Raw genomic sequence first — 16,920 nt, 5'->3', positions numbered from 1 at the left:
CTATACAGCAATTACTCCTTTTACAGGAGCAGATGCTTTGCTTAGGTAAAAGCAATTTAAAAGAACTGAAATCTTTGGATGACAATGTCAACACTCTCCATAACCAGTCATCAAACACAAAGAATGCAGCCTGTGTTGTGCTGCATGTACAACATGCATCCTAAAAGCACCACAGTCCTTTCCGGGAAGGGCGTTAGATTAATTTTCCAGAGCTTTTCACTCTCCTGGACTCAGCCATCCTGCTGTATTTTTGATAAACTTCCTGCTAATCTGTCCCAGCCCAAACAGTTTACTTCTCTTCCTCCAATATTCAAGACACAAAACCAGCATAGACAGGAATTTGAAGTGTTATTGAGGAAAAGAAACTTCCTCTGAGAAGAGTCAAAATACTGATACAGTTGTTAACACCCATTTTGAAGGGTGAGGGGTTGAAACAGTGTGTTTATAGGCCTCGAATTTCAGCTGGGGATTTCTTTGCAAGTGTCTTGGGCTTAAGCAGTATTTCAAATAAATTAGATGAGGGAATTCTCTCTTGATTAACACTAGAACAGATTTAATAAAACTAGAACTGCCAATACGAGATAGAAAGAGAAATCCCACAGGGCTATTGCTTCAAAACAAAAACCAGAACTCTGATTTCCAGCCAGTCAGGTATTCAGTGGATGTAACACTGTTCCACTCAATTTAAGGAAACCAGATGGTATCTACCAACCAAGGATTTGGACAGGCAGAACTCTTTTTCATTAAGTTCTTGCAATCCAAATTTATAAACAAAAAGGCCACATGGACTTCAATGCACAGACATATTTCTAGAGAAAAGTGAGAATGCCTTTTGCCTTCAGAGCATGCATGACCATTCAGTAAACAGAATATTTAACAACTTTAGGAGAGGAGCTATTTCATCAACAAGAAGAGACAGCAGAGACTTACAACTACCTTACATCTTAGAATAACTTGTATTTTTACATCTTCAGATACACAAACCATTAGTATTTGCACAGTAAATAGCAAAATACCCCAAACCTCCACAGCATAAGAATTACAGGTTAATTAATAAAACCCATAAATCAGTTTGTATAAATGCTATGCCTTGTATTACATAATGGATGTGGATACCTCACCACACACCAAAATGGTACAGTTCTTACAAAATCCAGAGATTTTGCAATTAAGGTAGCAATCATGAATGTATTTTTAAAAAAGTTTAAAAAAACCTCAGTACTATCAGCAATGAAGGAGAAAGAAGCAGCAAAACTCTTCACAGTTCACAAGCAGAAAGATTCTATGGTGAAAGTAAAGAAGAGGCATCAATGTACTCCTGACTGAAGGATTCAACTGAAATGAAACAGAAGGTTAAAAAGACCCAATTTAAGATTCCAAATGAATCCAACATTCCACATTATCAACAGGAACCTGCCTGAGCAAAGGGGAAGTGATCTCTTCCTCTTAAGAGCCTCAGATCCCCCCAGCTTCCCTTAGATGATAATTAATCATCACTCCAATTGCCCAGCTGAAGAGTAAACATGGAGGAACAAACAGGAACAAACAGAAGTATTACACCACATTGTCTCAAATTGAGCATGATTTACCACCATCTGCTCCTGGTGCCACAAACAGGAGCACAGGTTAGAAAGGAATTAGGTTTTCCTCTTGTTATGAACTCACTGCTGTTTTGCTCTTACTCTTTCCTCCGGGTGTGCACCTGTCGTGCTGTTCCTGTCTCCAGCTCCAAACCAGCCAGTGTCACACGGCAGCTACTTCTCCTATGCAGGTTTTCCCTGTGTTCCTTCTACTTTTAATATCTTTACCATTACACAATTTTTTTTTGTTTAAAAAAATCTCCAAAGCATTCTAAATCTCAATATAGTCTGTCCCACGAAGAAGACAGTACCAAGCCTGTTGGTATAGACAGACCAAGCATTAATCTGGTAACCAAAATAGTGAGGTGTGGCCACAAAAGCAACATAAAGACATGGCTGCTCACAGCACCTCAGAAAGGGCATCAGGAGAGGAGGAAGTCATTCAAACTCCTCCACAGAGCACCTACACCAAGTATAAATGTCATGAGGCTACAGTTTGCTCCATTCTCAGCCAGCAGGTGGGTAAAGAGAGGACAAAAATCTAGCAGGGGAAAAGAAAATCAAGTGGGAAGCAATAGCTATGATAGGCTCTTAAAGAAAATCACTATGACGATGGGAAATTAGAGGGTAAAGAAAGACAAGGATGTAAAAAAAGGGCTGAGTGAGAGATATGACATTTTTAAGTTAGTTGAGGAAGGGCCCTGAAAACCATTAGCTACAACCAAAGACTCTGAAGCTTTCACCACTATAATAACCTAAATTCCTTTAGCTTTTTCAGAGGACAACACTTAGGATAGAGAAGTGGAAGAGGCACATTCCTGTTCAAAGGTTAACGTGGAGTTGTCAAAATCTCTGGCGAGAGATCAATGTACTAATAGTTCTTTCATGAAAATGAAGTTAAAATTGAATCAGAATGGATTCAACGTTGAACAATTTTAATGAAGCAGTGTCAAACAAGCACATCAACTTTTTCAAAACCAAGGAGCTCCAAAGTTTAATTACAAAAACATTGTACAGAAAACTTGGCATTTAAACAATTCCAAACACGTTAATCCAGCAAATGGATTCTGCTTTCATATATTTATCTTAACATTTCTTTAAGTGACAAAAGCATTTTATTCTGCTCTTCTCCTTGACACCCACTTCATTTTTTTTTCATCAGTCAACACTGAAAACTGTAAACTGAAGTGACACTCTGAAAACACTGGAAAGACAAAATCCATTTTTATAGGGTTAATCAACATAAATAAGAAGCTTCTTAATGAGACAAAACATCATCTGTCACATCATCAGTGAGCAAGAACTCAGTCAGATGCTTCAAGATGGAAAATCCAGCCCGCCTTCTTCCTTGTGGGAAAATGCAAGAGATTTGTCAGCCCCCAGCTAATAATATCACCTTAAATTTCCTATCCCATAATACTTGCATGCTTCTCAGCAGAGATTGATAAGCAATATCCACAAGCAAATTTCTGTAAGCAGGGCAGCCTGAAGCCATCTGACCATACTGACAGATTGGATATGTTATAGCCTGGAACTGCATCCTACATTACATGGAATTTCTGGATCTTTATGGGATACAACTCTAGGTATTAGGTAGGATGCCAGACAGAACTTCACTGATCTGTGAACCACTTTTGGCTATGCAGTGCATTTTGGCCACTTCAACAGAGTCAAACATCACCAGTTCTAAAAAACCAAGATACATACAGGAGATGAAGGTGTAGGTGCTTCTTCTGGAGGCATTAACAACCTCTAGGATTTACGAAATTCATTATAGAACCCACTAAAAAAGTTCATGGCAGCATCAACTGGTCTCATCCATGCTAAGGAGAGTGGAAGTCGATGCATCAAACTGAGGTTCCTTTCTGTGAAGTCTTGAAAGCAAAACTGATAACAAGAGAAAGGAGTTTCCTCCCTGAAGGAAGACTTGATTTACATGGAAATCCTTGCTTCTGGGCTACAGCAATAACCACAGGAGTAAGTTGAGACCTGACATACAAGCTGCTGACCTGAAGATGGCTCCAGGCCAGAGTGAAGTCCATATGTACAGTACAGAAAAGGAAGAAACTGCTTTTTAATCTTCTAAATATTTGTGTCATGGGTGCATTGAAGTGATGCTGACAGCAACACACGCCAGTAACAAAAACAACTTCCAATTCATAACAGGGAATCTTAACAGTTGTCTTAAGCAGGAGCAAAGAGATTGTCATGTAGGAGCAAGAGCATTTCAACCACCCCCATAAAGCTCAGAGATGTCCAACAAGTGCTGAGCCAATGTCAGAATCAACAATTTGACAGGAACCATAATTTGCATAAACCAGTGCAGACAGTGGGTGCCTCAGCTCAGCCAAGAGGTGTGGTGTAGCTCAGCAAGGTCAGACTCAAACATACAGAGCTCTATTCAATACAGGTGAAAGGCCATTTAGGTCAGCTGCAACATAAAATGCTGAATGCTATGGGCTCCATGGGCAGTACTTGAACTGTACAAAAGGTGAGAGCAAAAACAAGCTAAAATGCTGAGTTCTGTGTGCTGCTATGTGGACCTAGTTGCTAATAACCTTCTCTGCTCTAATAATTAATGCAAAAATATATGTGCTGCTTCCAGAGACATTGCTTCCCAGCACAGCAAATTCAGGAGGGCAGGCAGGAAAAAAAAAATGCAATCCCTGTGCCCATTTCTCTTTTTACAGAAAACTGCTTTCCCCATGAGATTATTCTCTCAAAAACAACATTAAATAAGACTGAACAACGTATCAGAGGAAGGGCAACTTTGTGGGTTAAGTCTAAACCAAAGAATCTCATTTTCCCTGCTGGGAAGAATTAATGTTTCACTTTCTATCTTGATTTCCACTGATCTTTCTGATAGTAAAATACTCCATCAAACGTTTTCAAGAGATAACAGGAGACCTTCACAGAAGAGCAGGATGCAATGTGCAAGGGAGGCGCTTGAAGAGAGGGGAGAGAGGAGGTCTGTCTCATAGTAGAATCAAGTCACAAAGCATCAACCACAGCCAGTCTCTAGCAAACTCACATTGTAGGAATTGCAGGCTAACACAAAAAAAAACAGGATTCTGCTTAAGAAAAGCTCCTATAAACATAGCAGGAGGTGTAGGACAAGACAGTGCACCAAGGAAAACTCCCTGTTAGAGCAGAGAACACAAGCACTGCTATCCAGTACTGCAAGAATCAGGGAACAAGATCAAAAGAAGAGAACTAAAGTGAAGGAACGTAACCCCACAGGATAAACATGAAAACAAAATAAAAGACACTAGAAGACATTAGGCAATATAACACATCAAAGTTATTACTACAACATATATGCTGACTCCATTTCACAAGCTGAGATTTCATCTCCACAGTCAGCCAGTCCACAGAACACAGGCACCCTCACACCCAGCAAAATCCATAAAAAAATGTAGATTGCACAAAAGTTGCATGCTCTTAAATGTTCACACAGAGAACAGTTCCAAATGTTTAGTGGGCGGTGTCCGTGGCTTCTTAAGATCTCTTAATGCACTGATCTGTTTGTCTCCCTGACAAAACACACAGGCAGGGCCCAGGACAAAGCTGCCATCCTGCCTCCCACCCTAGGCTTTCCCTCATGGCTTCTTATTCCACACTGGCCAAAAAAATTTTGTAAAGCTTCCCCGGGTCACGAGACCTGCAGATGAAACAGAAAAATAAGGATTAGAAGACTACAATCTGCCAGGACTAAACAGGCACCATGACACGGGTTTTTGGATGTTTGATCTGAAAACATGAAGTTCAGGATAGTAAAGCAGCCTCTAGAGACACAACCAAACTGAGTTGCTGCTTCCATCCAGTGCTAAATAACAAAACCCTTCCTCCTCTTCCCATATACTGCTTGCACAAAGAAGTATTTTACCATGCAGTACAGAAAAATCAAAATATTCAGCAGTATGGTCAAATAATCCCTAAACACAATGTACTAGGCCACCAAAACCCACCTCAAATCTGTGAAAGAGTTGTTTTCAGGAGCATCACGACAGTTTTCTGTGCTATTGATTTGTGATGTGTCTCAACCTCAAACAAACCACTTGGTTGACAGAGATGACATTCAGAATTAATATCCTTCATATGTACATTAACAAAGGAACACTGATGATGACAGTTTGTTGATATGGTTTATCATGTGCCAGCTGAACCTTTTATCCAAAGCTTCCTTGTTTTCTAGGGAATCTCTACCATTTTCTAGGTTTGCATCCAACAAAACCCAACCTTCTTCCTTCAAAATAATCATTGCCAAGTGAAAGTCATTGTAATTAACAGTCCCATTAATTACTTGATCAGTTACATCATGCCATTATCCAGTGAAACTATTAATTATTAATCACATTTTTAACTGCCTCACACTGTTTTGCTGCTGGAAAAAGGGAAGACATTGGTAGGAAAAGAAAAGAAGGGAAAGAAGTACTATTTTTCAAATAGAGGTTAGAAGGAAGAACTTTAAAGCAAGAATTACTTTTTCTAAATCAATTACAGCCAAATGCAGCTTATCCAAGAAAATTGTATTCATATGTTTAGGAACACAGAAATTGTCCATTCTTTAGGAAAGATGAAGCCACCTGGCAAGAGAATGAAAGTCTAGATTTTAGTAACTTTGAGATATGATTTTTCTAGCAAGGTGTTTAAAGGACAAATATCCATTTCTGGGCCTGGCATACCCTTCTAATAACTGATGGACAAGAAACTGATTTCCCTCTTAGCCATTCTGTAAAACCTCCCCTCCCCCAATTCTCTTTCTGAGCCTGAGAACTAATTGAAAACAGTATACAAAAAGGAGGAGGTTGATGAGCTGCTGAAAAATCCCAGACCTGGATCGACAAGCTGTTCCCTTCACAAATAGCAGCAGTAAAGGCACTTCTTTATTCTGCTGGGAGCTCAGTCATCTCTTAGAACTACAGTCCGTTCCATCTGGCTACCCTCCGGAAGGACAATGATCTCCCAGCTAAAGCCACGCTATAATGGGAAATGTGTAATTAACTGTTCTACACAGCACACAAAAGGTCAGAATCAGAAAGGATGAAAAGCCCTGTCTTCATATTTGCAGATGGCACAAGGCAGCTTTATTTGCATTTCTAAACACTATTCAAGACATGTACAGTAGACCGCTACATTATAAATGCCTAAAGAATGAGGGTATGTACTTTGTTAAAATAGTAATAGGCAAACTCCTCATGGCTGCCTAGTGCTGTGCATCATGGGGAAGTGGGGGAGTGAGAGGTGTGGGAAATGCAAAGCAGCACAGTAATGCAGAAAGACTGGTATTTACTTCTTTGTTATTTGTTTTTCTACTCTGTTCTCTATTACAGTTTTCTAAGCCGTTAAAAAGCAGCAAAAATACAGAATCATGAGATCAATAATAACCTATGCACAAGCCACATAAATATTAATCTCAGCAAATGCTATGTACAGTTTAAACCATAATTCAGTGTTTCATTTGCATGTAAACCTTCCTGATTACAACAGCTTGACTACAGGTGCTACAGAGCAGAGGTAGGGTATTTTCAGTTTATAACAGAATTGAGTTCACCTGTAACCTCCTGAGACAAATAGAATTTCCCTGTGGCCATCAGTTTCTACAATTACTGCTGAAATCTTCAGATTTACTCCACTCAAGAAAGGACCCTTCTTCTAAATTAGTCACCCTGTTACCATTCTGTCAGAACTCTTACTCACCTTATACAAACACATAAAGATCTTGGAGCTAAAGGGAATTTCAGAGCCCTTTAATGCCATGGAATACTTTCAACCCAATTTGATTTTCATTAAGACAACCTGCTCTTGCAGCTTTGAGGAAGAAACCTTTTTGATTGTACAATATGGTGATCTGCACAGAAATCAGCACCAGAACAGGTGCCAGAGGCACGAAGCAGCCTGGGAGAGAACACTTACCCCATTACTAACGCTCCAGCCTGTTCACCACGTCTCGCACTGTGGCGATGAGGTTCTCGTTCTCCTGTGGGTTGGCCAGGATAATACTGTGCAGTCTGTTCATGTAGGAATCAATAGTTTCCATCGTGGGGGTTTCCCCACTGCCTACAGTGAACACAGTGAAATGAGCCACAAGGTATTTTGATGACCACAGCAATTCCAAAAAGTTAACGCTATGCTAAGAGTAATTTGTGCCAACACACAAACTGCTACAGGAGGTGGTTTTTCTATGCACCACCTCTTGTGACAGATTCTGCTAAACAATGTCCTCCTAACTCCACAAAGTGAGTAGTTCCAAGGCTATTAGGACTAAAGAAGCATGGTCCTCTTTGATTTGGGTCTCAGAGTTGATTATAACAAACTCTTTCAGCTGGGCATTCATAGAATCTAAGTGGGTTCCTTGGCAGTTGACAATACAGACACAGCTTTTATTTTAATCAAGGAACTTGCAAGTCCTGTCTATTCTATTTAGTGACATTTTCATAAAACAAGTGAAGGAGAGCCAGGACTGAATATGTCTCTCACTTTATTAGGAAAAGTAAGAGCAATAAGAAAATAAATGTCATGTTGAAACAAAGCACTGACTCCACACTTTCCCCTGCATGCATTTAAGTATTTCATTATCCCATGCAACAAAAGCTCAGGAACAGGCAAGAGCACAGAAGTACCAACAGCAGACCATGTGTTCTCAGCTCATATCATCACATAAACACGAGCAGTTCAATTTCCCAGTCTCACCTGGCAGTGGGACTCCAGCGAAGCTGCTGGTGAGTGCCTGGCGCAGGGTCTCGAGGTGCTGCTGCAGCACCGTGTTGCGGCTCCGCTCCTGGATCACGTCCACCTCCAGCTTCTCCACGGCCGTGCGCATGCTCTCCACGTGTTTCTGCAGGGCAGCGTTCCTCTCCTCAAACTCCATGTTGGATTTGCGCAGCTGCCGCAGCTCCGCCTCACGGGCTGTGAACATCAACCCATTCCCAGAGAGTCAAGAAACTACTAAAAACATCTCTAGGACCAGTAGGCAATGAGGCAGAATGTTCTGGAGTGCTCAACTGATAATTACGAACGGTGCAGTTGTGATTTATAGATAAAAAGCATCACATCATGGAGTGACAATAGCACCTACAGTAGCACTTTATAAATAGAGATAATTCCTAGTGGGAAATCAGAAAACATTCAAAGCATCAGAATGGAAGTGAACTGGGGAATTGATCAGGGAGGAAGACTGCAAGACTGATTTCAAATGCAATCAGAGTGACAGTTTAGCAACAGTGCTAAAAATCCTGCAAACAAGACACCAGTTACAAAAATAATTTTCTATTGACCATGAATAGTATCTGAATCTAAATTCTGTTCAGTCAAGAAAGTCTTCAAGAAATCTGGCAAAAAATACTCAACTCTTGAGACACACAGATATGAAAACCAAACGGTAACAGAAAATATATCAGTGTAATCTTTCACATATAGGGGGAAATAAAATACTGCTTACCAGCCTGAAACCATCAGGATACATCTTAGATATTTTTTAGTCCTATAGAACAGTAGACACAGCTTGAACTGGTTGGAATAAACATCAGAAGCACTCTTGAAAAAGGCTAATTCAGGAAGACAATGCCAGGAAAAACTGCCTGTCAGCCATTGTGTATATAGAGTAAGGTAATAGCAGAAACTATACCCACCTCTTTACTTGAGCTGAGATGGGAGAGTGCAAGGACTCTTCAGCTGGACAGCATTTGCCAAGAACTTTGGAAAAGCAAGGAGGAAATGGTCCTGCAAAAGTTAAACTTACCTTTACTATGATTCAGGAACTCTTCTGTGAAGATTGGAATATCAAAGACAGATCTCTCCTTTGTATCTGCTTCTTTCTACAACAGAAAGAGCAATAACATAGCTAAACAGTTTGTTTTCAGGAATTCACTTAACTGTTTTGATCATCAGAATAAAAGGCCAAGGAGACCAAAATCTGAGGCAGCTAAAAGCTGTATGGATTACAGACACTTCCAGCTCCTACCAAGAAAGGCCAAAGGATGTGTCTTGGATTTTCAAGATACAGGTTTTATCAAATATCATCATTAAGAAATAACATACAACATACTAAAATACACTCTTTTACCCTAATGGCATTATACATTGAGAATTATGCAGTTTTAAAAACTATCTGAATGCATTTATGTTTTCCACCATCAACCAACTGACACATTCTGAAATAGTCATTACAGGAATATCAACAAACAGTAGACAGAGTGAACAAAATGCCCAGTAAATTTCATGGGTCTTGGCCTTTCACCACCAAAGCAAAAAAGCACTTTTAAATCAGGAAATGCTCTACAACTTCATCAAAAAAACTGTACAAAAAGTGATTTCACTCAAGGCAAAAAACCCCTATTATACTTCAGTCACCTCTTCTAAATCAACAGGAATTAATGCTTATTCTAGCAGCTGAATCATTATGGACAAAGCCAATACAAATTTGTTTTGATAAACTGTAGCAACTACAACCAACCTGTAACTCAACACAGAAACAAAATTATGTAGGAAAGAGTCTCTGCAGAGAACAAAAGCTTTTCACAACTCTCAAACATTATGGCTGATAATGTGCCACGAACTCATCATCCAGAATTGCAGTGTTACACATGACTGTCCTCCAGCAGACAACTTCAATGTTTGACAGCTGATAAGGGAATTCTGGCCCCTGAATTCAGAGTATCACAGTGCTGTCTGCCACACAGAGGGGTACATGGGGTGACCTGAATGCCATCTGACATTCAACCAAGACAGACAAGACTACATGGAACTACAGCTACTCTGTCCTTCCCTTAGGAGACAGACTGTTCATTGATTGCTTTTAAAGATAAGCTGGCTTTTATTGTCTGGCACAATTACAGTTGAAGAGCTCTGTATTTACTGAGAACTCAAACCTCACTAGGCCTGAATCAACTGGAGACACATGAGAAACAGGCAAGGCTGGAGGGAAGGGCAACTCTTCCCACTTTGTGAGGCATAGTAGGGTTTATTTGGGGTTGATGATCACATGTGCTTTTCACTGAAGTTTTTGTATGTGCTGCTACAGGGCAAATGTCTCAAGAGTATATTTAGAAAGAGGAGTCATATACAGAAGTGTGAATAATGCATTCATTTTTTTCTCTTGACACTGCCTAGGTGGCCAAGAATTAATTTCACCACAAAATCTAGGATCTCAACATTAATGTGCACTAAGAAATGTTGGCAGCTATGAAGCTTGGTTAGAACACTTGCAGGACATTCATCTTAAACATTCTAATTCATGCTCACTATTACTACCTGAGTGCAAGGAGCCACTGGCTTGGATCATCACTCACTCCTTCAAAATAGATGGTGGAGGAGATAGCACTGCAAAGAGAAGTTATTCTCTTTGCAGCCCTAGGATACAGGTTCTTCAGGTCAAAACCAAAAAATATTAAGGCTTTAGATGTAACTGTCCAGCTTCCAAAAGGCAAGAAATTCTGCTAAGCAGAAGAGTGATCATTAAAACCATCAGCACTCTCCCATTACAAAATACAGTACCCAGCACATAAAAGATCCTCTTGAGAACCGTGAAGTACTTAAGCCACTCTGAGGTTCACTGAAGATTAAAATCCTAAGGCTTTGATTACCCCCTATTAAAAAGGACCCGGTCTGTTCAGTTCATGTATCATTTAGTCATCCCTCAAACCAAAAGAGAATCAAAATTGTTTCTAACGTTTGCCTTAAATAAGATTGAGATGCTTCAAGAGTCAACAATCTCATCTACTTATTAAAACTGAGGTTGAACTTTGAAGATTCTGCAACGAATCAGACTTGAAGTTCTTAGCGACTTGGTGAAGTAAGGTAATGAGATAGCTGAGATTTTTTTTGGGTTAAAGCTCACCCTTCCTGCCATGGTCAGGCTGCAGACAGTGGAAGGAACAGATATAATAGATGTACCACTCCATTAAATGTTCTCAGAGTAGGTACCACGAGGCAACCCCTGCTCTCCTCAACCTGTGTGCACAAACCTTTGAAAGCTTTCCAGCAACAAGTGTAACCAAGTGCATGATGCCAGACCTACTTGGAATCAAGCAGCTTGAGGAAATAAACAATAACAGAACAACAGAGAACAATTATCCAGGGGTTTAGTCACTGCTGATGACAATAGTTCCAGTGTATATTGCTATATGTCATATTTATGAAACCAGAATTTGAAGGAAGAAAAACGTTCTATTTCATGCCCATAGATGAGTTCGGGGACAGTGTGTGCATGTTTTTCAAGGAAATATCTATTAAAAGTTCTCTCTCATCCTTTAGCTATATTTTATTATAATTAGTATTTGAATTGCCTATCACTAAACTCTTTAGAGGTCAATTCTATGTACAATGTTTAAAATAACTTCAACACCAACTCACAGAAACTACATCATAAACACTTAAGTGGAGCAAGGGAAAGAAAAAAAAAAAATCTTTCTTTGACCTCATTTTCTTATATTCTCTCAAGAAATAACTTCATCAGCTTGTACTTGCTAATCACAAACACATCAACAGAAGTCAGTGCGGACAGGGAAAAGCAGCAAGATGACAAAAAGTTTTAGCCTCACTTCCAGTAACAACTTGAGCTGACAGTTCTAAAAGCAATCTAAGATTTTTCTGCTTATTCCCCACCTATACAGGATTATAATAATTGACATTCCTGCACAAAAGATATGAAAGCACATCAGGTGATAAGCATGTGGGATTTTATAAATATAAAGATGAAAACACCAAGTAGTCATAGGCACAGTTCAGAGTAGGATGTCTGACAGGTTGATGTTCAGCTGTATCTGATGAAGCTTAAATGCCCCACAGGGTGAGGAGAACTCATTTTTAACTGCATTTATGATGTGAAAGATCAGCAATGATAGCTTGAATTAGAAGGATAAGAGGGAAGACTCCAAATTCTAGTTTGCCACCTGTATAACTTATGTAACAGTGACAGGTGACAGTCAGCCTAGACTTTGAAGCCCTCAGTTTTTGTACAATTAAAGACAAACTTGGATTCAATGACTGTAGAATCAGAAAACTTGGGGACCATGTACTTCTGAAGGATAATCTCACTGCAAGCACTTCCTTTAGGAGTTAATAAAGGCATATAAAACACATGTTACCAAAAGGTTTTCCTGGAAGTGAAACTTACTTTCCTTCAAGACCAGTATTTGCCTCTCAGCAGTGCTCAGGCTTGTCACTATTGTAATGAACACATTAGAAGCCAACTGGATTGCTTTCCCAAGGCAAAAACCCTCACAAAGAAAAACAGATCATTCAGAAAGCCCTATTGCTTACAAGTGAAGTGGCTGTGTAAAAGCAAGAATTTTTTCATTGCTCTTTGTTTGCAATTTATTGGTAACCATTAAAGAAGCTCTGTGGCCCTAGGTAATACAACTGGAGAAAGCAGCAGCGTTTCAAGGAGAGAGAAACAACAGTCAGCTAGGACACTCAAGATTTGTGGTGAGATGCCTGTGCTGTAGTTGATGAGCTCTATATCCAGACATTATGACTCTTTTCCAATATTTACATATGCAGAGGGCAAGGGATGACAGGAGGAGGTTTAAGTCAGAGATTTTCCAATTATTTGGTTGCTTTACCCATTTTCTTCCCAAGGAAGCCACAAGCACTTGTGTTACTGCAAAAAATCATTACCTGAAAACAGTCACCTAAAGGTGCTAACTCAGCAGGTTTATTGAGGTCTTACACTATTTTTAAGTTCTTAAAAGAGAAAGTTATTACAAAACAGATCTATGTTTTAAGTGTATCCTATGCTCCATTTCATCTATCATTTGTACCTGCCCAAGACTTATCAAATTTAGTTTTGTTGTACCAATGAGTGTAAGAATGCTCAGTCATTTCTAACTTTTCAAAACCTGCATTAAGAAGAGGAAGAATTCATACTCAAGTTCTGATAAACTGGGTTTTAACTTCACTATAAGTTTTTTTTCACCTGAAAGTCTATCCACTTATGTAAATGTAGAATTAAGAGGTTTACCTCATGATCATGAGCTGTCTGTCTTGCTCCATCTGAAAAAGAAAACAAACAAGAAGTCTCTCAAAATAAACAAAATTTAAGAAAACATGAAGCAAAGAATTAAGGCAGTTACACAACCCTAATTACACAACAGTTCTAGACAGACCCGTGCAGCTTTCCTACAAAGTCACAGAGAAGCTGTGTCTACCTTTACACTTAAAGCATGTCCAACATCCCAATCTAGACAGAGTTAAATTCACGTAAGTCTAATTCCTTTACACTTCCTGAGGTAAATGCCATACAAAGAACACACTCACTTTTTAACCAGCCTTTAAATTCAAGGCTTTAAGTGAGTGTCAGGCTACATGACTGGCTGGGAATCTTCTACTGTTCTAGCTAGGCACATACTTTTGTCCCATTCAATACCTTGTCTGTGTGATTTGCCTTTTTGTCTGTCCTGTGCTTTCCTGCTAAAGACTTTGTAGGCTTCTGTCTTCTGATACTGCTCCAGCTCCCGCATGTAACGCTCCTTATCTCTGTCTGCTTCATCAAGGTATCGCTGAAACAAAAAAGTCCAAGAGTTTCAGGGAGTTTCCTCCCTTTCGGAGAGGAAACTTGTCAGATGAAGTGCTGATCCATTTCACCTATGCGAACAGGAGAGGAGTGAAGAAACTATGAGATGCAAAGACATAAGATCACTGGATAAAATTACTGTACTCTGGTGTCCCATTGTCTTATTTTTTATAATAACTATTCTGCTTTTTTTTTTTTTTTTTTGCTAGGCCTAGGAGTAACTTGCTACTAAGCTACTCCACTCAACTGAGTATTACCTACACATTACAGACCAAACACTTTAGAATTCCTGTTCTGTGGCCAGGATGAAGTGCTGCCAAACACTTAATAACATCTTATCAGATGATGCTTTATGGTTCAGACCCGTAACAGTGGAGTTCCAAATACAGTCTTGTTTTCATGCCCCACAGACAAAAAGCACCACCACACATGGCACATCTGAGAAGTGAACAAAACATCATGGCTATTGCAAAGAGCAGCATGAAGATAAAAGAGCCTGGTTTTAATTTATATGATCCATTTGCATTTTGGTTAATAGAAACCCTTTTTTAATTGATACAATCTATCTGCATTTTGGTTAATAGAAGCCTTTTTTTATCAGCCTGAAGGTATTTCACACATTGCATGACACGATGAGCTTAGCTGGAGAATTCTTTAGGGGAACTGATGAACTGAAAACCATTTCATGAAAGGTCACAATGCTTACTAATGGGATCCTTTAAAAAAAACCTGCCTTCCCAATTTTTTCTCCAAATGAGTTTAAAATTCAATGAATGTAAGAATAAATCTGTAAACCTTAGTCACCTGGTATTTTCTTTAAGTCATCATGACAACACATGTAAGTTGTGATTTCCATACATTTGCAACACAGTTTTAACCCTGCTGATGACAGTGATAACATTCTGGATTGGAGTGCAAATTTGGTGATGTTGAGTTGACATTGCTTCTGGACATGTTATTTGTCTGTAAGATATTAATTCTTACAGAATTAATTTTTCCATCTCCAGCAAAGTACTGCTGAAAGGGCTCAGCAGTCTTCCTTTGACCTGCTCTGAGTTAGAAACTTACAGCTTTACTCAAAGACAGATTCCCCAGGGATTTAAAAAGCAGCATACAGAATAGAGATTTGAACTCAATTTCCTTTTTCCTAGGTTAAAAATCTGCCTGAGATGAGGTAAAAATATGTTAAAGGGCAGGGTACAGAGGGGCAGATCTCTTTTTCCCTTCTCTCCCAGTAGACATTTTCATCATCGCAACACATCCTTCTCCATGGATACAAATTTCCAACCTTACATAGGAGCAATCCTGACTTTGTCTAAGCAACATCATTCTCACTATCCCTGCTACTGAATCAACTGCTTTGCTTTGCTACGTATTTTCCATTATGGTTAAATCACAGTGCCTATGCGTCATTTAAAATCATCTCTCTACATTGTATTCTGCAAGCTTAGTAAGAAGCAACAAAAGGAAAACTTGGGTTCTTGTCTCATCTTATTTTTCATTACACCCTTAAAAGTATTTTTCAAAGTTCAAATATGAAGATTAAATTCATATGAGATTCAGTTGCACTGTCATTTAAAAACTGCTTTTCTGTAATCTCCAACTGGCAATCAGGTGTGGACAGACACCCATTAGAAATTAAGCCATTAACAAAGTCCACTCCAGAAGGCCCTAATAAACAGCCCAAACATGGCCTTGAGCTTCATTCACTTATCAGATAGTACTGAAAGCCACAGGACTCCCAGTTAGGAGACATCACATCCCAAGACTTTGGCCTTACAAGTCTCAGATGTATCTGAGTTGGTACAGCAGAGTTACACCCAGATGGATCATACGAACTGTGGGATACCTCATTAGTGCACTCCCCCCATTCTGAATGTATTCTTGCATTACCTAGAGGATACAGGTCTCCTCAAGTCACCCCTGGAGGAGATACTATGGCCCTGCCAGGGTTCATCATGTGAACCTATGCCCCTCATTTTGAAATATCCTCCTCAACACGATTTCAGCCTGTGTCACCTCACTAAACAACATTCCCATGTAACAGCAATCACATCCGGCAAGGACAAGGAAGTGCAATGGTACCCGTTTCTCCTCAGGAGGCAGTTTGCTCCACTCATTGCCCAGCATCCTGGTGATCTCTGGGAAAGGGACTTCTGGCCTCTTTGCTCGCAGCTGCTCCCTGCGCTCATTCATGAACCGCACGTACCCGGTGAGGGGGGATTTGGGGGCATTGGTGTCCCTGAGGGGCTTCTTTCTCTTTCTCCCTTTGGCCCAGCCTCCTCGTTTGGTTCTTTGCTGCTGCAAAACGAAAACAGAAGACAATTCAGACTGAGTGAAAATAACCACCTCTGGAAGGAATAAACAACTTCATCAGGAGCACATGGCTGCAATCCTCTCCATGGATGCAGGTTTCAAAACCTATTTTAGAGTTATCCTGACTTTTGTCTAAACAAAGACAAACAAGTCTCAGTGTGAAAACTAGCTTACAGTTTCTCCTAGTTGACAGGGACAACAAAATAACATTTGCATCAACTTCTGATTGTAAAATCACAGGGACTGATAATCCACAACATGATCATCTCAACCAATGCAACTGTAAATATTGTTTTATTACTTGTTTGCTTTGTTTTAGTTATTTGCATCCTCACATACCCTCCCCTGCAAGTCATTTACTTTAATAGCGTTCTGGAGAGATTTTGCGTATTAGTTAAAAATTGATAGTTAATTTGCGCCTTCCAAATCTTTGTCCTTTGTACACAATGTGCCCAAAATGTGGGTGTAAAGACAGTATACAGGCTTTTCTACTCTCATCTGTTCAGTAGA

At 39.6% G+C, this 16,920-nt stretch overlaps 1 protein-coding gene across 10 annotated transcripts in view; it reads right to left on the bottom strand.

Annotated features, from left to right (window-relative positions):
- Nucleotides 1–1,606: 1,606 nt before the first annotated feature.
- HMG20A (high mobility group 20A) overlaps nt 1,607–16,920 on the bottom strand; it is a 39,646-nt gene continuing 24,332 nt past the window's right edge. For 9 of the 10 annotated variants that reach the window (XM_088063327.1, XM_088063331.1, XM_005521387.3 and 6 more), the window contains 7 exons: nt 16,180–16,395; nt 13,948–14,080; nt 13,543–13,574; nt 9,322–9,397; nt 8,274–8,489; nt 7,497–7,640; nt 1,609–5,241 (listed from right to left, as the gene is read on the bottom strand). In XM_088063327.1, coding sequence (XP_087919453.1) covers nt 7,504–7,640; nt 8,274–8,489; nt 9,322–9,397; nt 13,543–13,574; nt 13,948–14,080; nt 16,180–16,395 — 810 coding nt within the window. In that variant the 3' untranslated portion in view covers nt 1,609–5,241; nt 7,497–7,503. Of the gene's footprint in view, nt 5,242–7,496; nt 7,641–8,273; nt 8,490–9,321; nt 9,398–13,542; nt 13,575–13,947; nt 14,081–16,179; nt 16,396–16,920 lie in introns of all 10 variants that reach the window. The other variant, XM_088063334.1, reaches the window with a different exon arrangement.

Source organism: Pseudopodoces humilis, chromosome 16, assembly GCF_049639895.1.
Source record: "Pseudopodoces humilis isolate 2021_Gansu_Grassland_sample_001 chromosome 16, ASM4963989v1, whole genome shotgun sequence".
Classification (NCBI taxonomy): domain Eukaryota; kingdom Metazoa; phylum Chordata; class Aves; order Passeriformes; family Paridae; genus Pseudopodoces; species Pseudopodoces humilis.
Note: the sequence above shows the minus strand (reverse complement) of the source record. Positions and strands in the feature narration are given on the sequence as shown.